The 10,313-nt window shown below is 34.7% G+C and overlaps 1 protein-coding gene across 2 annotated transcripts in view; it reads right to left on the bottom strand.

Annotated features, from left to right (window-relative positions):
• Window positions 1-2,551: 2,551 nt before the first annotated feature.
• The window catches only part of PTAR1 (protein prenyltransferase alpha subunit repeat containing 1), a 46,192-nt gene continuing 38,430 nt past the window's right edge, over window positions 2,552-10,313 (bottom strand). For both annotated transcript variants that reach the window (XM_012736794.3, XM_076008641.1), the window contains one exon: window positions 2,552-7,924. In XM_012736794.3, coding sequence (XP_012592248.1) covers window positions 7,582-7,924 — 343 coding nt within the window. In that variant the 3' untranslated portion in view covers window positions 2,552-7,581. The remainder of the gene's footprint in view (window positions 7,925-10,313) is intronic.

Here is a 10,313-nt window from a genome sequence, read left to right as displayed (position 1 = left end):
AGAAATAAAAGAACTTCAATGCAGACTGCTATGCGGGGGGGTGGGGGGGAAAGATTAAGAAACACAACAGTGCAATCAGACAATTAGTACCTTCAGTAAAACTAGTTAGCTAAGCTTATCTTTAAAATTAGCCCAGGATCCGACCTTGCACCAATAATCATATATGTAACTTGTCCATTTAAACATAAACTACAAGAAAATCTTTAAAACAATATTGATGGCAACTTACTTAAATCTTCAAGCAATGTCAAATTAACAGGCATGATGAATTCTAATAGCAGAATATAGTAACTGAGAACTTTTCCTTAACTTTAAAGTCTCTCTGTGTTAAATTAAGCAACTGACTAGTGGCCCAGAAACTTGAGTTAAAAAAAAAAATTAGAAGCGATTAAAAAAACCATTACTGACCTTTTATCTTTTTCTCCGCGTCCATGTTTTTAGCTCTTATAGTAGAGTATATAAATATTTGGCATACTTATAATACCTCATCTTTTATTTTTTCCAACTCAAAAACAGTAAGTTAATCTAGTACACATTCCCTTATTCTCCTAGGAACAATATACACCAAAATACAATACTGAGTGTTCACCTCAGTCAGCAGCCAGCATCACAGTCATGCATCAAGAACCTCGCCAGGAGGCAAATGCCTAGTTGTACTACATACTCTGTTCCTCACAGCTCAGGTAGGAATGTTTGTGTTTCTTAAAACCATTTTATCTTTTTACTTTAGGTAAACTCCATCAAAAATGCTCTGAAAGCCACTTAACTGATGCTGAAACTACTATATATATCATTCATAAGAACTTCTCCCTCATGTCAAAGATGTACTGAGAAAACAAGTAGAAGTCATTTAATGTAACTTCATATTTTACTGTTACCACTTTTAAGATAAGGGAAAACATGTAAGATTTAGGGAGAAATAAAAAGAACCTAACTAAACCAGATGGTACTGGATATACTAATACAGAAACTGATTGCAAAAGACTACAGTACTTCTCTCCAGAGTTCAGCCGCCTATTAAGACATTTAATCACCTTTATTAATGTGCCTTGCACAAGATACTACTTAAACTTTTCACATCTCCTATCTTCAGACCACGTTCTACATAAATATTTTTGTTACATGTTACTAACTCCTGCCTAAATAAGCCTAAAAATTCATGTCATATATTTTTAATTTCATACATATATTACTCTACAAATATACTCCTCAGTGAAAAGATGACAGCAGTCTTTCTGAAAGCTGTTAGTGTGATGTTAGATCAATCATTGACTAAGTATTTATTGAGCACCTACTATGACTGCACTCAGTCTACAACCATTCTTCAACCAATAAGAAAAAATACCTGCTCCAAATGAAAGATGATATTGGTAAAAGAGGATAATATACGAGCATTTCTAACAGAATGCTGTTTGAATCAGCTTGTGGATGTATAAAATTGTATATCCCTATGACATTAAGAAAACCTTCAAATTTATTACCCATTACCTTATAAAGATAAACAACTAAACTATGCTGCATAGTACTTTGAGGAAAGTGATTGCCATACATAAAATTAAGGCTGATTCTCTAAAGGTACAGAAGAAAAGCCAGAATGTCATGGTTTTTAAACCACCAAAGACTTAATATAAACAGTTTACACAAATAGCTGGTTAATTGAGGCAAATGGGCACTTGTGTTAGGTTTCCAACTTTGCTGGAGGGGGTTGGCCTAATAACAAAAACTGCCATAAACAGCAACATTTTTAGCAAATATGAAAATAAAAATCCTTTGTAAATTTCACTTGCAATGTTAAGCAATTGTGTATCTTTGCCTTGTACATTTGAACTTCTGTATTTTATGCAAAATGTTAGACTTATCTCAAAGCTGAGAATGTGGATAATGATGATGAGAGCGAATAAGCCAGTTTTACCTTTTGAGCCTTTATCCATTATGTCTAGGTGAATTCCTATAAGATGCAGGGGATTATGCAATGCATTGAATATATATGGTGTCTGCACATAGAACACTCTCAAAAAACTCGGGTCTTAGGAAGCAAAATAATTGTCAACTTGAAAAACAATGGGAATCATTTTCCTCAATAGTATAATATTTCTAAAAATTGAGAATGATGTCAACTAAAACAAAATACAATCATCCCCACCTCTGCCAAACATGGAAATATAATACAGAAATAATTTCTACAGAAGACACATATAAAAGAACGTTGATAATAGGGCCCCAGGAACCGAAGCAGCGAGATAAACAACGAGGCAGTCCAGAGCATCTATTAGCTACTGCACTACTGGTGGTTTATAAAAAATACTATCTATACTAAAATTTTAAGAGCTAATAATATAGTTAGCATATTTTGCCTTTTCTTTTTTGCCACTGCATATAAAATTTTGTCCTAAATTTACTAAATCTTCTACACCCTGAGGAATAACAACAGACTAATAAAAGAAATGTCAGGGTTAGCTTTGTGGACCACATTATTGTCCAGAAAGCATAAACTATGTATAGCTAATAATCTTGGAAGCACAAAGTTTCATCAGCAGACTAAGCTACTGCCTTATATTTTTTTTTAGCAAAGAGTTTGTTAAAACAGTGTTAACATGGCCTGGTGAGAGTAGAGAAGTCAAAGTTGGGAGCCTGAGGTTTCCCTTCCCACCACAGATCCACAGCTGACACACTGGTTTTCTGTCTCCACCATGAATATGGCATATTGGTGCCCGTTAGGAACATATTATTCAATAGTTCTCTGTAAAGCACTTTGGAATCTTTAGTTATATGTTTTTATGAAATTACAATGAATAATTACTTGCTGTCTGGAAGTATGCAATTCTTGTCTCTCTCCTCTCCATACACAAATATATAAAATAACACATTTAAATTTTTATTTCAGTATTTACTTCTTTTTCTCCAATAGCTAAAAAAGAAAATAATTCTTATTTTTCCCACTTTCAATTATATTATAATTGAAAGGCCTGATTTGGAAGGGAAGGAAGGTCCTTAAAGTAAGGCAAATGACTCATTTAGGACAATTATCTGGCCTTTATTTTAGGGTGGAATGCTACTGTTTACCTTTGAACACAGGTTTCAGGCTGATCTTTAATTGTACACACATTGCCCTGTAAGTGGGATGCTTTCCAACCCACAAAATGTTAGTTGTCAGAGAAGAAGAACTAATTCTTGGTGGGTGCTTAAAAATGATAACTAATGAAATATAAATCAAAGCATCCTGCCTTCTTATATTAATATCAGTATCTCACCGAAGGATAAAACACCTCATGGGACCATGCCTAGGAACAGGAATAAAAAAACAATGGGCCACAATCAACAACTGTTTGATAAAACTTCCATCTTCTGTTTTCTACTCAAACATTACAGTTTAAATATAATCTTGCTCCCCCCAAAAGTAAGAAAGGCACTCGAATTAACACAGTGTGTATAGTTATTTCTTAAAAGATATTGGGTAACAGTAAGTAGAATTCTTGGGTTTGATTTTTCTTGCTCATTACCTTCATGACACTGAATTTGCCTAAACTTTCCAGTGCCTCCACACACTTCTCCATTAAATAGAAGCTCACTACAGAGCACACCTAAATGCGGGGAGGTAGTAGCACATAAAGTGCTAGGGTTTGCACAGCATAGTTCTATTTGAGAAATTTATTCAAAAGACAAAAGGTTCAGTTATAACGCGGTTCAAAATTTCTCACATACTTTAAATATCTTAAAAGTTTCAAAACATATCTTTCTAGTAACAAATTATCAGTAAGCTTAAAATGGCTTTTTGCAAAAAAAAAAAAGGATCATATGTTACTTCCTTTTACAACTAAATCTTTATCTTCTATAGTTCAGGGGGACAAAGGTAGAGATGTTGTACAGTAGTAGGTGGTAGTTGCACTTCTAATCAGATACCATCTGTGCTATATAAGAAAAAATTAGACAATTTGCTCACCACAATTAAAAGTTCTTTTCACACATACACACAGACACATGTCTGCGTGACCCAATATGCGTAAATTGGCATGACATGAACATATCAACATATTTAAATGACAAAGTCTATCATATACGCTTTCCTACAAACTGCTGCATAAAAATAAAAAAAAAAAACCTTTTGTTTCCATATCACATAAGTCCTTATTTGAAGACTTAAGTGGCTTTTAGTGATAACCTGTACACATTTAATCCTATTCCTAATTAAGGAAGCCTTTAATTTAAATTACATACATACCATAGGAATAAGAAATATAATTGAAGGTATGGGCCCAGAGTTTCTAAAGAGGTAACAAAATGTAAAATCTAGGAAAGAAAAAGAGGATACCAATATGTATCAAATGCTTAAGCTTAAAAAAAAGGAGTCATACAGGTTTAAGAAATATCTGAAAGATCCATAGTTCACGCTGGAGACAAAAAGGAGAAGCACAAAATGACTATCCATGCATACAGATCAACAAGTCACTGAAATCAAAGAATTTCTTCAGATGACCAAAAGTGGCTCTTGCTGGCTCTGTATGTAAGATCTGTTCTCTAATATCATAAATGAACAGAAAGTAGTGTTCTTAATGCAAGTGGGTTCCATTAGCTCTATGGATTTTTAATATACATTAAAGTACAGTTAATTGATAATTATAGAGCTGCGTGTCTTGGCCGAGATTTGGCAAGCTTAAACAAAGGTAATTAAATGAAGAAAAAAAATCTAAAGGAACTTATTCTAAATGTAATAGCTCTCCACAAATATTATGAAGCTAGAAAGCATCATTCATTCACAATCCATTGCACTAATCCATTAATTTCTCAATCATCACTCACTCTACCTATCACTCACGACCAATCTTTCTCTTCTTCAAACAGTTAATCATTCATTAACTTAATAAATATTTAATGAGTCCTCACAATTTGCAAGGCACAAGTAGAATCTGGAAACACCATATTACCAAAATAGGTATACTAAAAAAAAGGTGGGACAAGGCTGGTGGTGGAGATAGTTAGAGATCTTACTGTTTTTTGCTTGTCAATAGTAGTATTAATCCACAGGATGGTACAATGACTTGCTATTCTTCCAGTGAAAGTTTAGTGAAATGTGTTTTAATTTAAACCATCTTTTCCTTTTAGGTATTTATAGAAAAATAAGTGAAGACTAACAAGCCCCTGAAAATAGACAAAGCCTTTCCACTGCATGAGCTCAGTCAAAAATATTATCATGCCTATGAATTTAAATGTTGACTACTTAGGAACAAAAACTTAACAATACAGGACAATGCTGGGGTTTTCTGTAAATGAACACTTGAAAAATGCAAATTTTAGAAATAAAGTAGCACACAAAAGTCACGTACTAACAGTATCCTTTGGATATTTGTATTTTCACTCCCTACTTAAAACTTTATTAGGAAGACAAGAGACCAGGATATATTACAGGACTGCATGGCTTAAGAAAGGGGTAGGTTAAAAGCCTTAGAACATACGAAGATAGTTAACACCAAAGATGGGCAAGATACTCAGCGGAAGGTATAAAAAGACATGGAGCTCTATGAAAATGTAGCTAATTCACAGGGTATTGTCTATACTCATGCACGGATACTTTCTCATATCAAAGTATAAGCAAACTCATCACCTAGGATACTAAAAATGATGCTTGGAAAAAAGGTAATACTGAGCGAGGCCAGAATTTGGCAACATGTATTAGTGGAATGAGTTGACTCTCCCCATGTCTTCTTTGTGTAGTTTCCCATCAACTTCCGCAGGAGCTAAAAGTCATTAACTAATGGTTTTATTCATAGAGGTCTAAGTAGACCTTGAGGTATTTGATTCAAAATATGCATTGTACACAAAGGGACATGGAATTATGTTCATAATGGCAATTATTTTCTCACCTAAATATTATAAAAGTTATAAAAGGGTAATCTCTTCACCCCAAGAGAGAAGGGCAAGTTCTGTTTACTAGGGCCAACCTAGACAGTATTTTTGGTGTTCTTTAAATCTCACTCAGTTCAACAGTCTGCCACTCAACAAAACCAAGATGCCCAAGTAAAGGACCTCATCCTCCTTCCTCCTTATGACAATTCACCTAACTCAAGTCCAGGCTTTCCAAAATAGTGACATAGAAAAGGTTTGCCTTTCCCTACGTCTTTCTCCCCACCTTACAGATTACCTAGCAAGTAAAAAGGAGAACAGGGAAAGCATGGCAGTCACATTTATTTCTGCCACTATTACATTCTGCACACACACAGAACAACAGACAGCATACATCATTAGAGGAACTTTTAGAGGGGCAGCTCTTGTTCATATTTTCCTGGTGTGTGTATGTTTTTAGATGGGGTATGAAATTATTGCAAATAGGGAGGAGAATATCTTCAGGATGCATCCCTGAAATAAGAAAGATAGGAAAAATATACAAAACTGAAAATGACAAAAAATAGAGAAAGGATTGGCAAAATAAATAGGAAGGTATGTGGAAAGAAGAAACAAAGACCATTTACAAAGGGGGAAATATAATAAGAAAGTAGACATTATTTGGCCCTTTCCCCACCCCCACCTCACCAACCTGAAAAACTCAGCCCTTGTTATTAAAAAGATAAGATACAGCTATAATGTGGATACTTTGGTACCTCATCCCTGATAAGTTCAGTATCAAAGTGTTATGTTTTTAAAATAAAGACTGAAGAACTAATCTTCAAAACTATTCTTTCCCCCTGGCTTTTGCCAGTAAACTTTTTAATAGTCACTTTAAAATAATTTTGTAGTTTATCTAGTATATTCTCAATAATTTAAAATTTTAAAGAGAAAGATTTTTATGGATACACTTTCTATGTATATTTCTCTCATTTTTTCATAAGTAAATTTAAAAGGGAAATAGTAGTAACTAAAAATGGCATTCCAGGTTTTTTAAAAAAATCAATTTTATAAGGGCTGACAAGTGTTTTGGCATATACCAAATTTGAGGTAAAAACAATCTATCAAAACTAGTAATAAAAATAATTTTTCAGTACTGCAATTACATAAACACTTAAATTATTTTAAAATAACCATTTAAAAAATGGATTACATTGGAAGTATTTTTTCATATAAATTCTGATACTTCTGGACTTTGGTTATATTAGTCTATAACTTGAGTAGGACACGCTAGAGAAGAGAATTGGTTTGTATTTTGACATATCCATCCATCTAGCCATTTGATTCTCAAACAATTACATTAAGTCATTCTGCATTTGTATTAATGTTCTTTAGCTGAATTACAACATAAATTTTTAATTTTTTAAAAAATTTGCATATGCAGCAATTGCACTGAGGTGAGTGGAGGTGTGCGCAAACCAATTAGGAGAACCAAATGAGAAGCCTCATCTATAGAAATATAAAGAATGAGAAGTTAAAAAGAAAATTTAAGACTCACTGTTTAGCAGGAAAGAACTATACAATTATTTTAGCCCCAAAGGAATGCCAGTTCTTACAAAATAAATAAAATCAAAGATTTACTAAGGACTTTTAACCTAAAGATGAAGAAAATATGGTTAGTCAATAATAGTAAATAGTTCATGCAATGTAAAAGAAAGCAATATTGCACTAAAAGGGGAACTTTGTAGGACTAATCCACCTCTTTCATTGACTCAAAGTAACCAGCCATTTCCTGTATGCATTGGCAAACCTGGCTTGTTCTACGTCCCGGCAAGTGGACAACACTTGATCAATGAACCTGTGCTCCATTTCTAGGCCTAGGGAGTCTGCAGCTGGGGTCCGCTTTAGGCGTTTGGTTTCTTGGGAATAGCCTTGCTTGCTTGAGTCATTCAGTCCATCCACTTCCATTGCCTGAGACAGTTGGGGGCCAGCTGGAATAAGATGCAAGTCACTCAAAGTCCCCCCAGGGCTGTCTGCAGGTGACAACTGGGTCATGCTGTGAGGAAACCTACCATGTAAATGATGCTGAAGATAGAAAACATGCCGCCTGTGATGGGGGAGAAGGAAGAAGAGAATAATGAAAATCACATTACAAAGTCTAGTTATTTCAGAAGAAATAATAAAAAAAAAACAGTTGGTAATTTCAAAACACAGAGCACTCAGTTCACTGCCCACTTCATAACCCAGAGTTATCTAGGGGAAGGAGGATAAACAATTGAGATGAAGGCACTAACTATACTATAAAACTAGAAATAGGTCTTAATCCAATTTCTCCTATAAATTATAATACAAAGCAGAACCAAAAATTAACCACATTGATATCTTAGAAGACAACTGTTCAGAAATAAGGGATTAAATTTTTCCTTTAAAGGCTTATTCTGTGGCCTTTACCCAATACTTTCTTTAATAAGAATAACATCTGCTGCAATTGGTCCTGTTATCTAGAGACCAACTGAACTTTCTCTTAAATTCATTGCTATAGTTTTGAATATCCACATGCACTGGAGATGTGCTGGGCTCCGAGCAAAGCATGTTAAAAGATACAGTTCCTGTTCTCCCTCTAAGGAGATCAATTCTCCTGCCCTTAAAATCACCTGGAATTGTTTGTTAAAACTGAAGATACATGTGCCTAATCTCAAAAAATGTTGTGGTGGAAACAGCGATAGAATTAGAAGTGAAGCCTGAAGATGTGACTGAGTTGCTGTAATCTCATGATAAAACTTTAAAGAATGAGGAGTTGTTTCTTATGGATGAGATGGAATCTACTCCTAGTGAAGATACTATGAACATTGTTGAAACTACAACAAAGGATTTTGAATATTAGATAAATTTAGTTGATCTGGCAGGGTTTGACTCCAATTTTGAAAGTTCTACTACGGGCAGCATGTTATTAAACATTGAATGCTACAGAGAAATCGCTCATGAAAGGAAGAGTCTATTGATGAGGCAAACTTCACTGTTGTCTTACATTAAGAAACTGCCACAGCCACTCCAACCTTCTACAACCACCACTCTGATCAGTCAGCAACCACCAACATCAGAGCAAGATTCTCCAACGAGCAAAAAGACTGACTCATTGATAGCTCAGAGAATTGCTAGCATTTTTTATTAATAAAGTATTTTTTAATTAACATACTTTTTTAGAAATCATGGTATTACACACTTAATAGGCTACAATGTAGTATAAACATAACTTTTATATGTACTTGGAAATCAAAAAATTTGTGTGACTCGCTTCATTGTGATAATCACTTTATTGCAGTGGTCTGGAACTGAACCTTTAATATCTTTGAGGTATGGCTGAAGCAACAAAAATCTGTAACAACAAAACCTGCCAAGTTAAGATCTGTCTTCTCTCCTGAAAATGTGAAATAAGAATGTCTTGGTTTTAAGAGAAAAAGAGAATTCTCTACTTATGAAGGTGCCAAGGAGGGGAGACAGTCTTCTGTCTTATGCATATATTTAGCGTGGGATAGCAGCTGACCAGGTTTCCTCAAATAGGCTACAAGAAAGACTAGACAGGCCGGGCGCAGTGTCTCACACCTGTAATCCTAATACTCTGGCAAGCTGAGGCTGGAGGATCGCTCGAAATCAGGAGTTCGAGACCAGCCTGAGCAAGAGCGAGACCCTGTCTCTACTAAAAATAGAAAGAAATTACCAGAACAACTAAAAATATATAGAAAAAATTAGCCAGGCATGATGGTGCATGCCTGTAGTAGTCCCAGCTACTCGGGAGGCTGAGGCAGAAGGATTGCTTGAGCCCAGGAGTTTGAGGTTGCTGTGAGCTAAGCAGATGTCATGGCACTCTAGCCTGGGCAACAGAGTTAGACTCTGTCTCAAAAAAAAAAAAAAAAAAAAAAAAGCCTAGACTGGAGAAAGGGGGAAAAATCTTAATCACTTCAGAAATATACAAATTTTTAAAAATGCCTACCTCCTGCCTAGCAGAAGCAAGTCTTTTTTTGTAAATAAAATCTTATGGCCTGAAGTAGAGAATCTGTATTTATGAAGGTGGAGATGTCTCCAAATAAAAGAAGTTCTGAAATAAATGAAGCAAGGAAAGGTTCATATACCTGGACTTCATTCCAATATGAAATTTGCTTTACTGTCAAATGTACTCAACACTCAGGTTAATAGATTATTTACCTTCATTCATTCCTTCCTACCAGTCGTTCCCCATTCCCAAAGAAATTCTCTTATACTTTAGATAATCAAAAAGTGTCAAGATATTATACATAAAGTAAGTTAATTTGCAGACCAACAGGGTCTGAGAAATGATAAAGCTTACCTTGTTCTTGGGGTCTAATCAATAGTCTCAATATTGACTGTGCACCAAAATTATATTAGGGTTTTTTCTTTTGTTTTAAAAAACAGAAGGCAGCACTCTACCCTAGATAAGCTAAATAGAAGGATTTCCAAGAAGGGAATTCAGAAACTTT

Source organism: Microcebus murinus, chromosome 12 (assembly GCF_040939455.1).
Source record: "Microcebus murinus isolate Inina chromosome 12, M.murinus_Inina_mat1.0, whole genome shotgun sequence".
In the NCBI taxonomy this organism is placed as follows: Eukaryota; Metazoa; Chordata; class Mammalia; order Primates; family Cheirogaleidae; genus Microcebus; species Microcebus murinus.
This window is presented reverse-complemented; position numbering and strand designations above follow the sequence as displayed.